Source organism: Neoarius graeffei, chromosome 12 (genome assembly GCF_027579695.1).
Source record: "Neoarius graeffei isolate fNeoGra1 chromosome 12, fNeoGra1.pri, whole genome shotgun sequence".
In the NCBI taxonomy this organism is placed as follows: Eukaryota; Metazoa; Chordata; class Actinopteri; order Siluriformes; family Ariidae; genus Neoarius; species Neoarius graeffei.
In genome coordinates, this window is record NC_083580.1 from 22,985,494 (window position 1) to 23,007,090 (window position 21,597).

General features: G+C 40.9%; 1 protein-coding gene across 2 annotated transcripts in view; it reads right to left on the bottom strand.

The window, feature by feature from the left end:
* Positions 1-984: 984 nt before the first annotated feature.
* Positions 985-21,597, bottom strand: part of sec16a (SEC16 homolog A, endoplasmic reticulum export factor) — a 106,644-nt gene continuing 86,031 nt past the window's right edge. The window contains exons 27-31 of one of the 2 annotated variants that reach the window (XM_060935688.1): positions 20,733-20,821; positions 17,540-17,593; positions 13,718-13,777; positions 7,177-7,254; positions 985-1,907 (exon numbers count right to left, since the gene is read on the bottom strand). In XM_060935688.1, coding sequence (XP_060791671.1) covers positions 1,842-1,907; positions 7,177-7,254; positions 13,718-13,777; positions 17,540-17,593; positions 20,733-20,821 — 347 coding nt within the window. In that variant the 3' untranslated portion in view covers positions 985-1,841. The remainder of the gene's footprint in view (positions 1,908-7,176; positions 7,255-13,717; positions 13,778-17,539; positions 17,594-20,732; positions 20,822-21,597) is intronic. The other variant, XM_060935689.1, reaches the window with a different exon arrangement.

The window sequence follows — 21,597 nt, forward strand, 5'->3', positions numbered from 1 at the left end:
TCCGTGAAACAAAAGACGAATATATCTTTTCTCTGTTACTACTTTTGGTTTATTGTTTCTTTCTCTGTAAGATCAAAACATTAGGTGCGCAAGTCCATACTCGCTACCGTGGAGTTGAGCTCATGCATTCTAAGGCTAAGATAGCGAAGTACTAGCAAGAACAATTTAGTTATCTGTCCAGAAAAATCTTGCAGTTGCACTCACTAGGCAGGCTTTCCTTTTCTTTTCTGCTGGAGGGAGAGTGAAGTCTGCCATGTTTGCCCATGCCAACTTGTATTGGTTAAAAGTAGGTCAAACACACCCCATGGTGGTCATGTGGTATTGCTGCTTACTTGCTTTGGCAATCTTTGAAATCGTAAAATTCAGGATGCGGTGTATCTCGGTAAAACATTTACACACCGTGTGTACAGCAGCGAAACATCTCAAGACTCCAACAGCAACAGAAATAGGACATTTTGCCCAGAGTTCAACTTCGCAGTCAGCACCTTTAACCACTCTTTACAATCATGGTGAGCAGAAAAGCATCTCAGAATGCACATAAACCCTTGTGGTCTTCTGATGTTGGAGCCTATCTGCCTCGTCAGGTTTCCAGCTAAGAACAGGATTCTGAAGTTACAGTGGACTCTCAGAAACTGGCCTGGTGTTTTTCCCAGCATGCAACTGCCCACTTTTGGTGAGCCTGTGCCCACTATTCCCATTCTGATGTTTGACATGAACATTATCTCAAGCTCTTGACCTGTATCTGCATGATTGGATAATTGTATGAATGAGGAGGAGTACAAGTGTTCCTATTCAAGTGGCCAGTGAGCGAGTGTGTATATATTACTACAGTGCATGGTATAAGCCATGGATTTGTGGAATCATTTTGTACATAAGCTTTCAGGATGAAAATTACCTTATTTTGCTTTAATACTGGTATTAAAAAGTTCAAAGGAAGAGCACATTTATTTGCATAATTTAAATTAACCATCCACACACATTACGTGCTAAAGAGCTCAAAAATATGTTTATTTTCATCACTTTTTTTCTTCTGAATAATTTTACAATGAATTTGAAACACAATGGAAAAGTCCAGGCTTCCTTCAAAGGGGTCGTGAATCCTTTGGAATTACCCAAAAAAAAATCCCTTGCAGTGGCTACCGGAACAAGACTAGCGATGAAGACTGGGTTCATGAGAAAGAATTAAAGAAAGAATCAGCACTGAAAAAAACGAGTAATTAAGCAATCAAATATGTAGAAATTAATATAAATCACAAATCTATGTAAACTTTTGAAAATCAAAAGTGAAATCAAAAGAGCAGGGACAGACTACAGCTCATAAATATTCATTCGGATATACAGATTTGGGATTTGTGGCGATTAAAAAAAAATCATGATTATGTGCCTCGTTCCAATAGAAAGCCTTAATAAATATCTAAAATCTTCCAACGACCCTCACTGACGAAAACGGGCACGACGAACACACTGCACTGTCTGCATGTGTCTGCCCAATGGCACTCCCCTGTCTATTTCTCACGCACACGTGTACACACAATCACACACGCTTGCACAAACACAGATGCTGAAATGCAGTTGGTTAGGAAGGTCTAACTGAAAGCTAAAGAAAATTATTGCACTTAAAGGTCACACTGCCATTAGGTCAAAACACAGGGCAAAGGGAAAAAGAGACAAAAGACAGCTGAAAGAATCTACAGCTTTATGGTGGATGTTGCACAAGGTAAAATAAGACTATGATGATGAAGACTGGGAGGCCAGATGCCGGTACTTGTCCAATTCTGGATTAATTCAGTCTGATGAGATGTAAAAAACACAGCTTGATCTGAAGCCACAGCGCTGGAGAGTTATTTCAGTGTTGGGTATTCACGCTGCCCCAACCGGCCTGGACGGGAACGAGCTGGAGGCACAGACTGAGACAGAAGAGACACATTCTAATATTATTAATGTGACTTTTGACTCGTGCTGCCTGTGAGAAATTTCAGTTTCAGCAAAGACATACACAAACCTACTGTCTCGACCGAAACCTGTCGCTCTTCCTGCTGAAACTACACTCGTGTCCTTTAAGGCAGGGCTTTTCCAACCTTTTGCAGCCAGGGACCATTACATGAAACTAAAATGCATTTCACAGACCCCTTCAGCACATAATCCAACGATTCAAATATTAGACGTAAAATGATAATTTGGTCATTTATTGCAGCCACATTTTATTCCTGAAATTTCCAGAGACAGAAATGACATTTATTTCAAGAATTGGAATCACAAACTGCACCTTTAAAGGAGATACGCAGAACCTTTATTTTTAAGTGGATAGTATCTCCATCCTTGACTCTTGTATGCTGCATAAATGGGAATTTAAAAAAAAAAAAAAAATTATATATATATATATATATATATATATTTTTTTTTTTTTTTTTTTTTGAGAGTTAAACTTGACCGCAAAGTTGGCATTCGAGCTACCCCGCTGAGCCAGCTAGCCCTGAGTGTGTGACGTCACAGCAGGAGCCAGTTTTGAAGTCGAGGCCTTTGACAGCTATAGACCAAAGTCATAGAAATAATTTATGGTGAAAGTAAGAAATACCGTTACCGACTTGCTCAACTAAGACTGATTTGACTTCATTGATTGTGGGTTGACTCTCATTAAAACAGGATAGGTGTTATAACTTATGCAACATACATGTACGTGCATGCATTTTCACTGATAAAACATAAAAGGCTAATTAAATAATCAGATGAACTGAGACAATCACATTCTGAAGCAAATTAAATCATCTTATACCGGTAACTTAAACACACAATACAAGTTACATGTATTAATCTAAATGCAGGTAAACAACGTGTTGCTTTTGTTCTGTAGTATCCAAATGAGAGTCGCATTTTACCCATCTGTGTTCTCGCTTCTTGAAAGCTGAGATATTGCTGCTGAGGCAAGCATATCCAGTGGAGAAATCAGACGGCTGATCCACTCATTCTCCATACTGAGTACTCCGCCATTACTGCTCGGCTCAGGCAATTAGTAAAACCCGGGATGGGACGTCACCGGTTTTAGCAACAACCACAGGGAGGTCACTGCCCAAGTGATAATATGCGTCATGTCCCATTCCATCCCGGGTTTTAGCAACAACCTTCGGCTCACAGTCCAGGAGAACTGGTGCAACTGAACTTACTTTCCTTTTCTTGTAGTTTTATTTTCCTTTAATTGTTGATACTGCACCCTTTTCAGTACGGGATTATAGCCAACGCTCCTCAACAGATCAGAGGTTTCGTGCAGAGCAGAGGAGAGACCACTTCATAGGCACCGTGAACTTTTCGCAAAACGCGTCCAAATCTTTGCAGTTTGAACATTCTTGGGCCATGAATGCAACGTAAACCCACTTTCTGTCGTGTTGCTGCACCCGCCAAAAACACATCTACGTGACATGGTGATTAAATTAGCTCAAAATGGAGGATTGAAGTTGCAGTCAGCTCTGTTTTTGAGTATAGCGGAAATGGCGATGAGACCGATAGCCTTCCTGCTGTGACGTCACAGACGTCAAGGTCATTCACTCAGACCGCTACCTATATAAATCACTTTAATCATAAAAATTACTATATTAGATTTACTGTTAACGCTTAAAACTATTCGTGTGCCAATCTTGAGGTCTCAAGACATTTATAAACAAACAAAAAGTGAGGCCATGGTTCTGCCTATATGCTTTAAGGTTGTTCAGCCACAGTATGTACATTCAACATATATTACACTAACTCTCAAATTGTCTGTGCAAATATACCCAATAATATATTAGACAGACATTGACCACAGTACCTGATTACACATGCATTTTGACATGCCTTGTTTGTTGAGGAAAATGATCCAATATTACATATCTGTGAGTGGCAAAAGTATGTGAATCTTGAGGATGAGCAGTTAATTTGAAGGTGAAATTAGAGTCAGGTGTTTTCAATCAATGGGATGACAATCAGGTGTGAGTGGGCACCCTGTTTTATTTAAAGAACAGGGATCTATCAAAGTCTGATCTTCACAACACATGTTTGTGGAAGTGTATCATGGCACGAACAAAGATTTCTGAGGACCTCAGAAAAAACGTTGTTGATGCTCATCAGGCTGGAAAAGGTAACAAAACCATCTCTAAAGAGTTTAGACTCCACCAATCCACAGTCAGACAGATTGTGTACAAATGGAGGAAATTCAAGACCATTGTTACCCTCCCCAGGAGTGGTCGACCAACAAAGATCACTCCAAGAGCAAGGCGTGTAATAGTCGGCGAGGTCACAAAGGACCCCAGGGTAACTTCTAAGCAACTGAAGGCCTCTCTCACATTGGTTGATGTTAATGTTCATGAGCCCACCATCAGGAGAACACTGAACAACAATGGTGTGCATGGCAGGGTTGCAAGGAGAAAGCCACTGCTCTCCAAAAAGAACATTGCTGCTCGTCTGCAGTTTGCTAAAGAGCACGTGGACAAGCCAGAAGGCTGTTGGGGGAAAAATGCTTTGTGGACGGATGAGACCAAAATAGAACTTTTTGGTTTAAATGAGAAGCATTATGTTTGGAGAAAGGAAAACACTGCATTCCAGCATAAGAACCTTATCCCATCTGTGAAACGTGGTGGTAGTATCATGGGTTTGGGCCCGTTTTGCTGCATCTGGGCCAGGACGGCTTGCCATCATTGATGGAACAATGAATTCTGAATTATACCAGCGAATTCTAAAAGAAAATGTCAGGACATCTGTCCATGAACTGAATCTCAAGAGAAGGTGGGTCATGCAACAAGACAATGACCCTAAGCACACAAGTCGTTCTACCAAAGAATGGTTAAAGTTAATGTTTTGGAATAGCCAAGTCAAAGTCCTGGCCTTAATCCAATTGAAATGTTGTAGAAGGACCTGAAGCGAGCAGTTCATGTGAGGAAACCCACCAACATCCCAGAGTTGAAGCTGTTCTGTACGGAGGAATGGGCTAAAATTCCTCCAAGCCGGTGTGCAGGACTGATCAACAGTTACCGGAAACGTTTAGTTGCAGTTATTGCTGCACAAGGGGGTCACACCAGATACTGAAACCAAAGGTTCACATACAACCCCGATTCCAAAATAGTTGGGACAAGGTACAAATTGTAAATAAAAACGGAATGCAATAATTTACAAATTTCAAAAACTGATATTGTATTCACAATAGAACACAGACAACATATCAGATGTCGAAAGTGAGACATTTTGAAATTTTATGCCAAATATTGGCTCATTTGAAATTTCTTGACAGCAACACATCTCAACAAAGTTGGGACAGGGGCAATAAGAGGCTGGAAAAGTTAAAGGTACAAAAAAAGGAACAGCTGGAGGACCAAATTGCAACTCATTAGGTCAATTGGCAATAGGTCATTAACATGACTGGGTATAAAAAGAGCATCTTGGAGTGGCAGCGGCTCTCAGAAGTAAAGATGGGAAGAGGATCACCAATCCCCCTAATTCTGCGCCGACAAATAGTGGAGCAATATCAGAAAGGAGTTCGACAGTGGAAAATTGCAAAGAGTTTGAACACATCATCATCTACAGTGCATAATATCATCAAAAGATTCAGAGAATCTGGAAGAATCTCTGTGCGTAAGGGTCAAGGCCGGAAAACCATACTGGGTGCCCGTGATCTTCGGGCCCTTAGACGGCACTGCATCACATACAGGCATGCTTCTGTATTGGAAATCACAAAATGGGCTCAGGAATATTTCCAGAGAACATTATCTGTGAACACAATTCACTGTGCCATCCGCCGTTGCCAGCTAAAACTATAGTTCAAAGAAGAAGCCGCATCTAAACACGATCCAGAAGCGCAGACGTCTTCTCTGGGCCAAGGCTCATTTAAAATGGACTGTGGCAAAGTGGAAAACTGTTCTGTGGTCAGACGAATCAAAATTTGAAGTTCTTTATGGAAATCAGGGACGCCGTGTCATTCGGACTAAAGAGGAGAAGGATGACCCAAATTGTTATCAGCGCTCAGTTCAGAAGCCTGCATCTCTGATGGTATGGGATGGCATTAGTGCGTGTGGCATGGGCAGCTTACACATCTGGAAAGACACCATCAATGCTGAAAGGTATATCCAGGTTCTAGAGCAACATATGCTCCCATCCAGACGACGTCTCTTTCAGAGAAGACCTTGCATTTTCCAACATGACAATGCCAAACCACATACTGCATCAATTACAGCATCATGGCTGCGTAGAAGAAGGGTCCGGGTACTGAACTGGCCAGCCTGCAGTCCAGATCTTTCACCCATAGAAAACATTTGGCGCATCATAAAACGGAAGATACGACAAAAAAGACCTAAGACAGTTGGGCAACTAGAATCCTACATTAGACAAGAATGGGTTAACATTCCTATCCCTAAACTTGAGCAACTTGTCTCCTCAGTCCCCAGACGTTTACAGACTGTTGTAAAGAGAAAAGGGGATGTCTCACAGTGGTAAACATGGCCTTGTCCCAACTTTTTTGAGATGTGGTGTTGTCATGAAATTTAAAATCACCTAATTTTTCTCTTTAAATGATACATTTTCTCAGTTTAAACATTTGATATGTCATCTATGTTCTATTCTGAATAAAAATGGAATTCTGAAACTTCCACATCATTGCATTCCGTTTTTATTTACAATTTGTACTTTGTCCCAACTTTTTTGGAATCGGGGTTGTACTTTTACCACTCACAGATATGTAATATTGGATCATTTTCCTCAATAAATAAATTACCAAGTATAATATTTTTGTTTCATTTGTTTAACTGGGTTCTCTTTATCTACTTTTAGGACTTGTGTGAAAATCTGATGTTGTTTTAGGTCATATTTATGCAGAAATATAGAAAATTCTAAAGGGTTCACAAACTTTCAAGCACCACTGTACATAAAATTTGCATCTGCATCACAGGGAAGAATAACTGCTCTGATTATAAACCATTGTACCTGTCATGGTAACATTCCAACATGGTTAAAAAAATGCTCAGTGCTGATTTCAGACTGTAATTACATTATTGACCACTTTAAAGTTGTCATTACATATCAATTAATGAAACGCACAGCTGGCAGCCAATCGGAAACAAGGATTTGCTGGGCCCATGCTATATTTATCAAACTCAAGGTTCAGGAAGAAATTAATCCCAAATCTTAAACTCATTTAGTTTAGAAGTGCTGAAGTCTCACCTGTGCAAACTGGGAGGGGTTATAAAAAGTTATCCCACCAGTGGGCGGAGCTCCCTGGGCAGGTAATTCTGTCGGGACCTTAAAAATAAAAAAATAAAAAGTGTCATGAGTATCAAATACACCACTGATGTGAAAACATGCACAGTAAGGATATGTATAGTACAATTAGATAGCCACTCAAGAGATGCTTTCTCTGGACAAGTCTGGAGAATTATTTCTGGTAGTCTGCCATTTTAGAGCTTTTATTAAAAATAACGTCAAAATGAAAACTTTGAAACCTAAAAAAATTAACTGCATAGCCACTATGTACAGTCAACTCCAGAAACTAAAAATTATTGGCACGCCCAAAGATGCGTCAAATAACACAGTCGTCCTTGTAGCTGGGAGGGCCTCCTTTGCTCGCCAGGAATTCTACTGCTGACTATTTCCTGATTTCTCCAGGGCATAAACAAACATGAGATTGCATGCATGCAAAATTTTGTCATCTAGCACCATTTCTAAAGCCACAGAGCTTTCAACAAAATTAAGACACACCACTGTTAATTTAATACAAGCTTTCGAAGCTGACTTCAGTTCTAATGATCACTCATTACATTAAATGTGGTGCATTTATGCGCATGTTATTGATGGGTGTCAATAATTTTGGAGTTAGCTGTAGAAATGACAGCAAACACATATTGGCTACGGTTTAAGAAAGTAAAGGACATCACCCCTAAAGTCACATCACAGTGAACACAAGGATCTTTAGATCAGCTAGCGCGGCTATCTACGTGTACTCTAAAGACCATGAAGATGGAAAAAGAGTAGATGCCGCATCATGAGCTATTTGTGAGTCATTGCAATAAATCAGCATGTCCACCATACAGGAAAGGTCCAGATTTGAACAGAAACCAAGACAAATCCATGAAAGGAACTTCAAAATGTACAGATGAGAGATAAATTAAATAAAAACTGAGTGGAGAAACAATGAGTGCAGAAGCTTTCAGAAAAGATGTCCTGTATAATTACAATTACGCCGTTAATATCCTTCCGTGCTCTGTAGTATAGGATAAAAAGGCTTAGCAGGCCCAGCTGACTTCGACTTTGGATCAAAACGACAAGAGGAAAAGACTTAAGTGGCTTTGAAAAAAGGTTCATGATTAGGGCACAGATGGCAGGAGCGTCACACTCGCTCAGATACCCCCCCCACTTACAGTAACGAGTTTGGACTCCCCTACTCATTCATAGGGTTTTTTTTCTGTATTTTGATCATTTTCTACATTGTTGAACAATACTGAAGACATCAAACCTATGAAATAACATCTGGAACATATACGGAATTATGTGGTAAACAAACAAACAAAAAAAAAAGTGTTAAAAATGTTTCATATTTTAGATTCTTCAAAGTATCCACCATTACCTTGATGACGCTTTCTACACTATTGGCGTTATCTTAACCAGCTTCATGAGGTAGTCACCTGGAATGCTTTTCAATTAGCAGGTGCCTCGTCAAAAGTTAATTAGTGCAATCTCTTGCCTTCTTAATGTGTTTGAGATCAAACAGTAAATAGTAAGCAATAAAAATACAGTAAATATCCCTATTACACAACTGTAGTAATCCATATTATGTCAAGAACCGCTCAACTAAGTAAAGAGAAACGACATCCATCATTACTTTAAGACATGAAGTGACTGAAAGCTATACTGCCTTTCAGATTTTTCAAGTGTAGGTCATAAAAAGAATTTTCCCCGACACCCAGTTATTTTTGTTTAGGGTTGTTTTACAATCAGGGTACGCAAGCTAAAAATCACATTTAACACTTATCTTCAATATCAAAAGGCTTGACTAAATAAACTTGGTTGTTTATTGTAGCCCTGTGATAGCTCTAATTGCCATGCAAAAAAAAAAAATTTGGTGATAATGTTATTTTTGGTGAATGTATGGCAATATGTGTCATATTTAGCAAAATTACTCGTGTCATTTAGAAAAAGTGCTTTTTTGACCACAGGTAGCTCCAAAAGGGATGCACTTACATCATTCTTTATACCATAAAACAATTTGGTTCCATATCATTGGAAACATACGCTACGTTCACACTGCAAGGCTTAATGCTCAATTCCGATTTTTTTGTGAAATCCGATTTTTTTGTGAGGTCATTCACATTAACAAATATATGCGACTTGTATGTGATCCTCAGTATGAACGAAAAGCGACCTAAAAGTGTTCCGCATGCGCATTGCAGGATACGACGACGTCACACGCAGTGAGCATGGCCAGTGTTTACGGAAGTAAAACCGCCCAGTTGCGGTATGACCCATCCAATCTAGCTTGAATAGCTGCATCCCCCCAAATGGAAATCAGCTCCCTAACCTCTGCGTCCTTCCATTGAGAAGATTCAGAACCTTCACAGCCCGAAGCGTCCCTCGCATTGATGTCATGCGCAATTACGTTTTTTGAACTGGGAGGGACAAAAAACTGGGGGGGACAAAGCTGCCAGCAAACCAACCCCAACCCCGATATGCCTGTCAAACTTGTTGTTAGTAACCATAGCAACCAAGCTCGAGCTCGCAACCTGTGCAGTCTGCGCAGCTCAACCAACCGAATATCAGTCTTTGTTTTATGTGAGTTGTTGCAACTATGTATACACTGCCGTGCACCTCAATAAACCAAATGGTAATTAGTCTTTTGATTTTTCCATGAGGTTTGCCTTATACAAAGAAAGACAGCATAGACGTTTTTTCCTCCCTGTAAGTGGGGGGGACCGAACGAGGAGAATTTAAATCTGGGTGGGACGAGTCCCACCCTCTATCTGCGCCCGTGATTATGCGCCATGTTGTTGTAACTTTTTTTGAGAGACCCGCCGCCTACTTCAGCGCAGAATAGTGACGTTTGTGGCTTGTTGATGACGTGTAAGTCGGATGAATGCGACCTGGCGGTTCAGACTGAAGTCGCATATGAAAAGAGCGGATAGGGATCGGAATTAGGACCACATATCCAAACGGCCTGGGTCGGATTTGAAAAAATCGGATCTGTGTCGTTCATATTGTCAATAAAAGATCGGATACAGGTCACATATGGGCGAAAAGATCGGATTTGAGTCACTTCAGCCTGCAGTGTGAACGTAGCCATAGTTAAGTTTTAATGTTGAATGCCAGTAAGTTTTCAGACTATTTTGATCAAATTAGTATGTAATTGTGTCAAAAAAATGTCCTCTCCGAGACAGCTAATTTTTCAATATAAAATAACATATCTAAAATGATTATTTTCATCCTAAAATGTGGTCAAGATATTGGGACATAAATATTAGAGACAACTAACACAAAGCTTACAGCCTTATATTTAAAAGCACTATGGAAGTAGTGGATTCTGAATTGTCAAAAAAAAAGTCCTCTCCGAGAATCACTTCATTTGTTTCTCCCAGCCCTGCTTAAAGCTACACTTAATCTTCTTTATCTTATAGCAGATTACACAAAACTACCATAGACGTCAAAAAAAAAAAATTACCTGAAATCTGTTCTTTAACTTGTCCTTCACTTAAAAACTGGTACAAGAACCAGTTTGAATCAATTTGAATTTTGGACCCCTGTGACACAAACTTTGTACCCTGATTGTAAAACAACCCTTTAGTGGACCGAAAGCTACTGAATTCGAATCACAGACTTCCAATTTTATTAGGCTTTTTAAAATAGAACAATTAATGAATTTAGGGCCACGTGGCCTTAAACGCGCCACTACTTTTTCCTGCTTCACCGTGACCCGATTCAAGATACTACGTCATGCATCATGTGGTGGGCTTTCGCCGGTTGTGCAAGGCATTGTGGGATACAAATTTGAAACCGGAGAGAGCAATGGAGGACGTGAGCGTGTGAATAAAAAGTGAAAGACCGACTACAATAACAGAAAGCAAGAACAAAAGACATTATGTTGCGAAGGAAAGGAAACGCAGGACCAAACTAATAAATATCGGCGGTCAGCGAGCACCTTGGCGTGATCAGCTGTTCGTTTAGCGACAGAATGGTGGAACTATCAGTGCACGGTGAAGCTGAACCTGTAGATGGCAGTAATGCAACACCGGATGCCAGCTGCTGTAAAACCTTAAAGGAGGAGAAGGTAAACCTGCACATGCACACAGACTTCCTCGGTCTGCTTGACTGCATGAAGCGAGCAATTTCATGCACATTATTCGCTCGGGAATCCCCTCATATTAACTAACTTCCCAGCCACAGAATGGCCTGGGTTTTTTTCTTTGAGATATTACAGAAATAAACATGCATCACAATGACCAAATTTCAGAGAGAACTAAATTTAACCGATTTTATCAAATCGAAAGGCCGTCTAGCTTTAATTAATAAAATAACGTGGGCCAGAAAAACATTATTCTGACTGACCGTTAAATAAACAATATGAACTGGCAAATTATCCAACAACCTGAAACCACAAAAAAAAAAAAAAAAGACACCCTGACGCACTGTAGTACAGAAGCAGTGTACAGTAGATTGGCTGTATAGTAGATTTCCGGTGCACTGTGGGCAATTATTGTGCCCGAGTGTGCATGTGACAAATACGGGCTTCTTCTTCATATTATTATTCATTACCTAGGAAGTATCATTTGTCCACTAAGAATTTGCACTGCAAAAAATTGAAAACTGAATTTGAGGAGAAAATTCCTTAATACTAGTGAAATGATCTTGCTGCATGGACAGATAATTTTACTTGACAAGACACGTTGGGGGCGGCACGGTGGTGTAGTGGTTAGCGCTGTCGCCTCACAGCGAGAAGGTCCGGGTTCGAGCCCCGTGGCCGGCGAGGGCCTTTCTGTGCGGAGTTTGCATGTTCTCCCCGTGGGTTTCCTCCGGGTGCTCCGGTTTCCCCCCACAGTCCAAAGACATGCAGGTTAGGTTAACTGGCGACTCTAAATTGACCGTAGGTGTGAATGGTTGTCTGTGTCTATTGCCGCTTTTCCACTACCAACGCGGCTGAGTTGGGCTGAGTCGAGCTGAGTGGGGCTGTTGGAGCTGCATTTCGACTACAACCGCGCTGAACCGTGCTGGCTGGAAGTGGGTGGACACATTGGGTGGAGTTAGCGAAAGTGGGTGGACGTCAGGTGATGTCGTTAGGCGGCGCAAACAGTGACATCAGTGAGCTTTTAAGCGGTAGTCTCACGACCCGGACAGTAAACAATAAACATGGAGGACATGGAGTCGTTCGTGTTGCTGGTCTTGGTGCTGTGGCTTGTTGTCACCAACAACGCCAACAGATACTGGTAAGAGCGTATAGATGAGGCGAGGCGCATAAGGCTTCAGAAATTTTCGTAATTCTTCTTCTTCCGGGTTTACAGATCCCAGCGTGCTCGCGGGGCGTGTGTGGGTGTGTGAGGACACTCCTCCTCACCAATCAGTGCACAGGGGAGTGTCCGCTCACGCCCCTAGCCCCACTCGGCTCGCTTCAGCCCCACTCCAAAACCGTGCGAGTTTTGGGTGCTAAGCAGGGCTGAAGCGAGCTGAGTCGTGCTGCTCTGAGGTAGTCGAAACGCGAGCCGTGTCGGGCTGAAGCGAGCTGAAAAAGGGTAGTGGAAAAGGGCCATACGTGTCAGCCCTGTGATGACCTGGCAACTTGTCCAGGGTGTACCCCGCCTTTCGCCCGTAGTCAGCTGGGATAGGCTCCAGCTTGCCTGCGACCCTGTAGAACAGGATAAAGCGGCTAGAGATGATGAGATGAGATGAGAAGACACCTTGGAATAAGTTGGTTACAATCTAGAACTAGTTTTAATAATCTCAGAGTCTTGTATTCTTCGAATCGGAAACGCTAGATCGTTTCAACTATACTCAAGCTATTCTAACTTGCTAAGATGCTATTTTTTGCAGTGTGGACAGCACTACAAAATGTCTGCACCCCAAAGAGTGCCTATATAGTGAACAGAGAACAAAATTTATACACGCTCTCTAAAGGGCATACTGAAGACAGTTCTAGTGTGCATCTTTCTGTACATCCAGATATCAAGAACCTTAAAGATTAAGGTAAACAGCACTAAACTGTAATCTCACCTAGCCTGAAGCACACATTTTCCAAGCTTTCACTTATTTCTCTTGCTCTTGTTCATTTGCTTTACGAGTTTTGTGTTCTCTTGTTTTGAGTTGTGTAGGCATTTAAAAAAAAAAAAAACTTCACCAAGACTAATTTCAATTCAAGTCAATGAGCTCAAATTTCCCAACTCAAAGTTGGGAAGGTGGCACTATTGATGCATCTGTCTTTGCTCGATGAGGCATCTACCTTTTCATATCCAAGGTACAGGACAACAACCAACACGGATTATTAACATGCAGAGAAGACAGGGTTAGTGTGCGCATGCTGGATGGGAATGAGCAGAATTACTTATTGCTGCACCAGCTTAGCTCCCAGCTAATCAGGAGCTCGACCTAGGCAGGTGACAGCTGAGGACATTGCTGGAGGCGAGGCAAGAAGTGCAAGTGTGTGTGTCAGAGAGAGAGAGAGAGAGAGAGAGAGAGAGAGAGAGAGAAAAAAACACTGTGTTGGTATGTGTAGTGGTGACACCCATGGTACCTGGTTTAAATGCCGACTCACTTCTCGTGATAAAGAACTCATTGAACTAGAGCGTGAGAGCTAGAACAGCAGGAAAAATCAAACACCACAACAGCGAAATTAATCCCATGCAGAATTGGCGTGCCAATCAAGACACAAAACCAATACATCAGAGCCAGTTTTCACTGTAGCTCCTTATTCAGGGGCTCATCAGTGTGTGTATGTGTGTGTGCATGCCACACAATCTGACACGCATCCATGCACACACTCATGCACTTGAAGAGAGTGTCAAAGGGATTTAAGATTGTAAACACTGGTGACAGTTTGAAGCAGAGAGTTGGTTTCCAGACACACTTTGGGTGTGGTATAGCGTGTGTGGAAAATGTAAGTGAATGAAACGGGGCTGACGGAACAAATTTCACCGTTTTGGTACGACCTGAATTCTCAGGATAAAAGCATGTTTAGGATGTCGGGTTCCGCTTTTAGTCACCTCATGGAAGTTTATAGGAAAGAGCAGCTTCTCGACATTCATGAAGTTAAATTCATGAAGTCTTTTATTTATTATGCAAATTGAAGGGTTTTACATGGATCAAGGATTCAATTTAACATTATTTACGTGTGTGTAACATTCTGTCTACTTTTTAGACCCATAGAGCTTTTTATTCCTGAACCTTCAAGTGGAGGGGGACCATTAGGTCCGAGTTGAAATGATTTCTAAGCCTACTGTTTTGACTTACGGATGTTTGGATTAAACCTAACCCACAATAAGTCTTCAGTCAAATAATGATAAGAACTCAGTAATAAAAAGTAGGGGTGGGACATTAACACGTTAATTAAGATTAATTCATTTCAAACAAATTAATTCGTTAAAAATATTAACGCATTTTATCGCAGTTTGCATGCCAAACAACCCGGAACCGTTGTTAGTGCACCGTGTTATGGTGCGACAAATATACTGACGCGCACAGTTCCAGTTACAGCAATGGAGCTTGAAAGCGCGCCGGGTCTGCTGGACGGTAAATTTATATTCAAAAAACGACCCGATGGAACCGTTGATAAAACCACAGTTTATTGCAAACTGTGCAGAAAGGAGTTTGCTTATTACAGAAGCTCGTCAACTTTACGGTACCATTTAAATGGCAAGCATGTCACCGCGATTACTGAAACAGCTGCAGCTCGAGGTAGCAGTTCTGGTCAGCAGTGCAAACTCGAAGAAATGGCTGGATTCCAGAAGAAAATGAGCAGGGCAACGTCGGAAAATTTAACGAACACGCCGGCCAAGTGGATTGCCCTGGACTGCAGACCGCTATCGGTGGTAGAAGACAAGGGTCTACGAGATGCATTTCAGATTGCGGCGTGTGATCCAGAAGGTAACAACTAAAATGGTTAGTAAAATGGCACTGAAACTTTAGTCTCTTCAATTTTGGACAGGGACCATACCTTTGTTTACTATTTTAAAGGGCTAATGACATGTTTTTGACATCTTTGGCGATGTTTTATAACATAAAAAGTAATTCCCGATGATCCATATATTAATTCACGAAGGCGCCTATTTTACAAGTTATGATAAAAAACGCGGCTATCTGGGCAAATTTGACGGGGCTGCAGCACCCAGGAGACGAATGAGGAGGAGGGGCTATATGACATCAGCGAAAGAATCTTCCTCCTAACTTACCAGTTTGTTGTTGATGCTACAGGTGTTCAGTTTGTCATTATTAGTATTATTATTATACATTATTTTATATATATATATATATATATATATATATATATATATATATATATATATATATATAGTTATTATGCCTTTGCGTTGTGTTGCCGGCTTTTGCTCCAAAACCTACAAGGATGGGGTAAGTTTATTCAAGTTTCCCAGAGATCCTGAGCTGCATGTGAAGTGGGTGAAGCAAGTCAGGCGCACTCGTGACAAGTGGGAGCCCTCACCAACATCCGTCCTGTGCTCTGAACACTTCGATTTGGATTGTTTTGACACCCTTCCCAGCTTAAAAGAATCTCTTGGGTGTTCAGTTCAGCACAAACGTGTGTTACTACCATCAGCAGTGCCTACACAGTGTTGCCAGATTGGGCGGTTTCGAGTGCATTTTGGTGGGTTTTGAACATATTTTGGGCTGGAAAACGTCAGCAGTATGTGTTGCCAAATACTGCTGACGTTTTCCAGCCCAAAATATGTTCAAAACCCACCAAAATGCACTTGAAACCGCCCAATCTGGCAACACTGTCAGTATTCTGGATGGGGTCTACTAGTAGCTATGCTGGATCCAGCAGTCACCTGGGACAAGGCAACTCCTCCAAAGACAGTCCTCCTGTCAGAACGTGTTGTGAAATGACATAAGATAAAGGTATGTAGAGCTATAGATTCTACATGATAATCATAAATGTAATCATAAAGTCGGCGTGATATCAGTCATGTATTTGCTTGTGAAAGCTTGCGGCTTTCATGTAACTGCTGCCTAGCAACGAGAGGCAAAGGGTAAAGAGGGTAGGCTATCATAGATTCTATTCGGAAGAGATCAACACAATTCTAGACTCCCAGAAGAGGAAGAGCTAGCACTAAAGAGTTCACCGGCATTTTCATGCGCCATTTCCATTGAGTAGAACAGCCAGTGAACCGCAGCGTGTTCTCCCGCTGACGTCACAACATGGCCGCGAGCCACGGACCCAGTTTTCTTGCGCTGTGCAATTAAAAGTTGGATATTCGCGTAACAACAGCTTCTTTTCATGTAATTATAACAGAAATCTAACATGTTTGCCATGTTGTATAGTTTATTTAAGAAATTGCATAGAGTCATGTTTGTGTCATCAGCCCTTTAAAAAGAAATGCAATTTGTTTTTTCCAAGACACTTTTTAAAGCCACTTAAACCTTAGTCTCTTCAATTTTGGACAGGGACCTTACGTTTGTTTACTATTGCAAAATGAAATGCAATTTATTGTTTACAGCCATTAAATGAGCTTGAATCTAAAAATCATGTCTGTGTATTATTTGAACTCTTCACATATTATTTAGTTACATAAAATAAATGTTGCTTTTGGGGCAAATACGGTAGTGCGATTAATTAAGATTAATTCATTACAAAGCCTGTAATTAATTAGATTATTTTTTTAATCTAGTCCCACCCCTAATAAAAATAATAACTTTAATGACTGTAGGGGGCGATTTAGCACCACTGTAAACAGAAATCCCAGACGCCTAAATATTTTTTTTTTTTAAGATTTTTTTTGGGGGCTTTTTTTTTCCACCTTTATTATTGGATAGGACAGGGTAGAGACAGGAAATGAGTGGGAGAGAGAGAGACGGGGAGGGATCGGGAAATGACCTCGGGCCGGAATCGAACCCGGGTTCCCGGATTTATGGTATGGCGCCTTATCCACCTGAGCCACCAGCTTGCGCAGGTATTTTAACTGAGGAAACATCCATGGCATGCTTTAAATCCTCAGGGAACTGGGCCAACTTGTGGAAAAGGGGTATGTCGGCTTTAACAAAGTGGCACATTTTCACAGGGGAGTATTCAAGTTGCATCTGTGACCGTAACATTATAAGCTGATTAATATTCAAGTGAACTGGAGGGTTAAATCTTTTTAGCAATTAAATACCTGGATTTTGAGAGCCCCAGTGTAAAACAGGGAGTGCAAATGTGTTCTGTGTGAATCCCTATAAGTGCATGTTGGTGTATGGGAGACTGAACATGCAACATGTGTAAATATTAAGCTGAGTAACTAAGTTGACCATGGATGCAGGTTCATGACAGGAGAGAGAGCATGGTGCAATGAACTAGCCTAGAAGTCTATGAGAGATGAAAGGTCAGAGGAAAGGATTACTGTACCTCTCCTGATTGAGTGCCCTCTGGACCCGAAGGCAAGAGAGTTGGATTAAACATCTGAAAGAAAAAGAAGGGGGGGGAACACCCACCCACATCAGTAGAATGATTATTGCAAATCACACACACACACACAGGTATTTTGTAATAGATTAGAAAACTATCTATCTATCTGTTCTCTGCATGGGAAGGATGGCACTTATTACACATCGCATTTTACAATGTTTACACTGCTCATCACTTACACAGGGTTTACATTTGACATACTGCTACCTCAAAACGCACACTCAACCCTTCCGTACATGATCAGCGCAAGTCTTCCGGATTTACCTGGAAATTTGACAAAACTCTTGAAAATCTCCGGTTTCCCGAATGGAGAAGTTTATTTTTCGGATTTTTCACATTCCTAGACGTGGCGTAATACTTCGCATCGTCCTTGCATGGGTGCGGTCCTTAAATAGCCCAAACAGTTCATTGATTAAAGACAGGTGTTCTTTGTTAACAGCACGCGCGCGCCCAAGCCGCGCCTTCAGGTGCACATGCTAAGGCGCGCAGGACTGACACCGTTCTGCGCAAGCGCAACACAATCGCACTAGAAAGCATGTTCAAGCTGCCAGTGTAGCTGCAGTCTTTTTAGTTGCAAATTACAAGTATTTCCTCTTGTGTTAATAATTTGCCATGTCAAAACAAGCAAAACTTTCCTCCTTCTTTCGACACGAAGAGAGGTAAGCAATTTATTATATATTTTTTTTCCATCAAAGTTGCATTTCGTGGCTTTGAAGCGAAGTTTTAGTGCCGTTTCTAGAACACATCATCAAGAAAACGTGGAAGAAACAGCAATAATGGAAGACCCGGTTTCTAAGCTGCCTAAAACTAGAAATGGGAATTTATTTTTTGTTACATAATGTACTCAGGCTGCCAGTCAGTCAGTGTGTGACACACACACACACACACCCTGAAAAATCCTAGCTATGCCCCTGATTTACATGAGAAATTTGGTATTCATTGGTGTGTTTAAATTTACAGACAATACGAACTAATGTAAACAATTGTCTTCAACTCGCATAAATATGAATTGGAAATGTTTAGTTCACTTTAGCTTATGCAAACGCACGACTCTACTAAAAGATTGATAAACGAGGCTCAGTGTCCCCAACATTGAAACCTGAAAGCTTTAGAAACTCTAAGGTGGGGTTTACATTAGACCGTATCAGCGGATCATCAGATTAACGTTTTTAAAACGATTCGCGTGCACACAGCAACGCCAATACACGGATACGCTCGGCTCCGCAGGCATCCTGCGCTCCAAATCACTCCGCCCTGAACAGCGAGTGCCCTCTGGAGGGTGCGCACTCCGGCCCTGCGCAGCTCACAGAGCGCGCGAGTGAAGCTCACGAGCAGTGATTCGGGACAAATAGCAGGAAGTGAAAGTCCATGCCGTTTTTCAGCAGTCGCGTCACATGACCAACGCCAGCGAATCAGGAAGGTGGATGTCACAGTGACGTTATCCAATGACGACGTCAGCTAGAGCTCAGCACAGCGTATCCTCGTTCCTCAATGTTTACACAGCACCGGATCAGATACGTAATGGATTGAATACGTGGGTCCTGACAGATTCAAGTTGTTCCGCCTGTGGAGTCGTTTCCCGGTGTTTTAATGTGAACGGACAGTGCATCCGTGATGAAAACGAGACGGATACGGTCTAATGTAAACACCACCTAACAGACCTTTAATTTTTAACAGCACTGTTTTGGGATTTTGCTGAGTTTACCTTCAACTGTCTGATTTTTTTTTCAAAGTAATGAACTGTGTAGGCAAGGCAAGTTTATTTATATAGCACATTTCATACACAGTGGCAGTTCAATGTGCTTTACAGAAGTAAAATCCAAACAGTAAACAATAGAAAAATTACATAAAATAAATGGGGAAAAAAAAAAAAAAGAATTAAACAATAGTAGAAATAAAATAATAAAATGAAGTAAAAGTTCAGTAAAAAAACAGCAGAATAAAATAGAATAAAAGTTAAGTAAAGTTTAAAACATGCAGAGACTGTAAAAGTTAAGAAAGTTTAAAACATGTAAAGATGACAATATTAATCAGTTCGCAGAAAGCATCTGAAAACAGCTTGGTCTTTAGTCTAGATTTGAAGAAGGAAAATCGCCGCGTTTTCTAAATGCACTCCTGAAAATTACTCATTAACTAGGGGAATTAAATTTGATATTTTTGACATGTTAATCATTAATGTACATGAAAGAAAAAGGCTTAAAAGTTATAACTTGTTTTAGTGAAAATAAGTACTAAAATGCACTAGAATGCAGGGTTTTGTGTGTTATTAAAATATTTTTGGGGGGACGTTGCCCCCCCCATCTTAGTTTGACTTTCAAAAGTTCAGGATTTTTTTCTTTGCTCCACTTTCATCTCTATGGTTGGCACTGTACTGTTTGTTTGAACCAGCTGTCTTTTTTGCACTTTCCTTGATCTTTGCACTTTATGTTGTTTGTGAAGTTTATAGTCTGCAATGTTTGCACTCAGTTGTTTATGTAGATTTGTCGTCCTGTGATGTTTTATGTAGCAGCATGGTCCTGGAGAAACGTTTCGTTTTAACTGTATACTGTACCAACTGTATATGGTTGAAATGACAAAGTCTTGACCTTGGCATGCGCTCTTTCCCCCATCAATTGTGGGCGCCATTGGGCTCACGTACGCAGAGGAAAGTAGATGTCACTTTCTGCAGTGTTTCACCCTGCCCTGTGACTCAGCATGAGCAGCTGCTTGAAAAGCCGTTAGCTGAATTCGTGCTTGGGGGGGGGTTTTGGAGAAAGTGATCATTTGTCTTCACCCTCCCTGGTTGGTCGGTGTTCTGTGATAAGTGAGAGCTGGCTGTTGGGTGGGCGTTGTCCAAGACCAAATGAGGGTGGAAATGGGGAAATATCCAAAAGAATAATGTACACAACGTTCCCTTTAATAAAGAAACGGCACATATTTGCTGACATTGACTATTTTGTTTTGGTATTGGAGCTACATCAGTAATATCACCCTGATAAAGACGTAAAATGGCTCATAAACTACGCGTGTTAGGGTGGGGGCCAGTGTGGACAATCAATTAAATCATTTTTGTCAGACTTAAATAATATGCACGATTGTGTAATATCACAAAGTTTATTAAAAATACTGACTCTGTGTACGTATATACACACACCTGTGGAACTGTTGAGTTGGGCTGTGTGTGTTCTGTGTTTCCACTGCTGTCTGGAACACTTCCCTCCACTGGCTGCTGGTCATCGGGAGCTGAGATGATGTATAAAACAAGAAGTGATGTATGTAGTAAATCCTATCACAGGCATCAGTAATATACAGTGTGGTTTTTTTTATACATGTTATCAGTTGCAGGATCCAGGGGTACAAGATGTATACCATGTATATATTGTTAAAATATGCAACAACGAAGAGGGCAATAAAATCGGTACTGCTCACACAGGTTACTAGAAGGGAAAACTACTTCCACACCAAAAGTTATAGGAATACAACCAAAGTTTTGTTGTTTTTTTTAAGTGATTTTAGTATTTGGAAATTTGAGCTAAATTCCGATGTAATGCATAACATGAAAGCCACTCGCCAACAGAACTTTTACTTGCTATTTTTTTTAAAAATGCATCAATTTTCTTCATTTTTTGAATGAATTTTACACTGACTATTACGCTAACAATACAGACTCAAACTGGAGAATATGGAACTCGAGAATGCAATATTTCAAGCAAAATAACAAAACGCGCATTATGTAACGCTCTTTTTAATTATACTCATACACTACCATTCAAAAGTTTGGGGTCACCCAGACAATTTTGTGTTTTCCATGAAAAGTCACACTTTTATTTACCACCATAAGTTTTAAAATTAATAGAAAATATAGTCAAGACATTTTTCTGGCCATTTTGAGCATTTAATCGACCCCACAAATGTGATGCTCCAGAAACTCAATCTGCTCAAAGGAAGGTCAGTTTTATGGAGCACTTGCATGTGACGTCACAGCCGATCCAGATTGTAACAGACGCCATCTTGTCAGT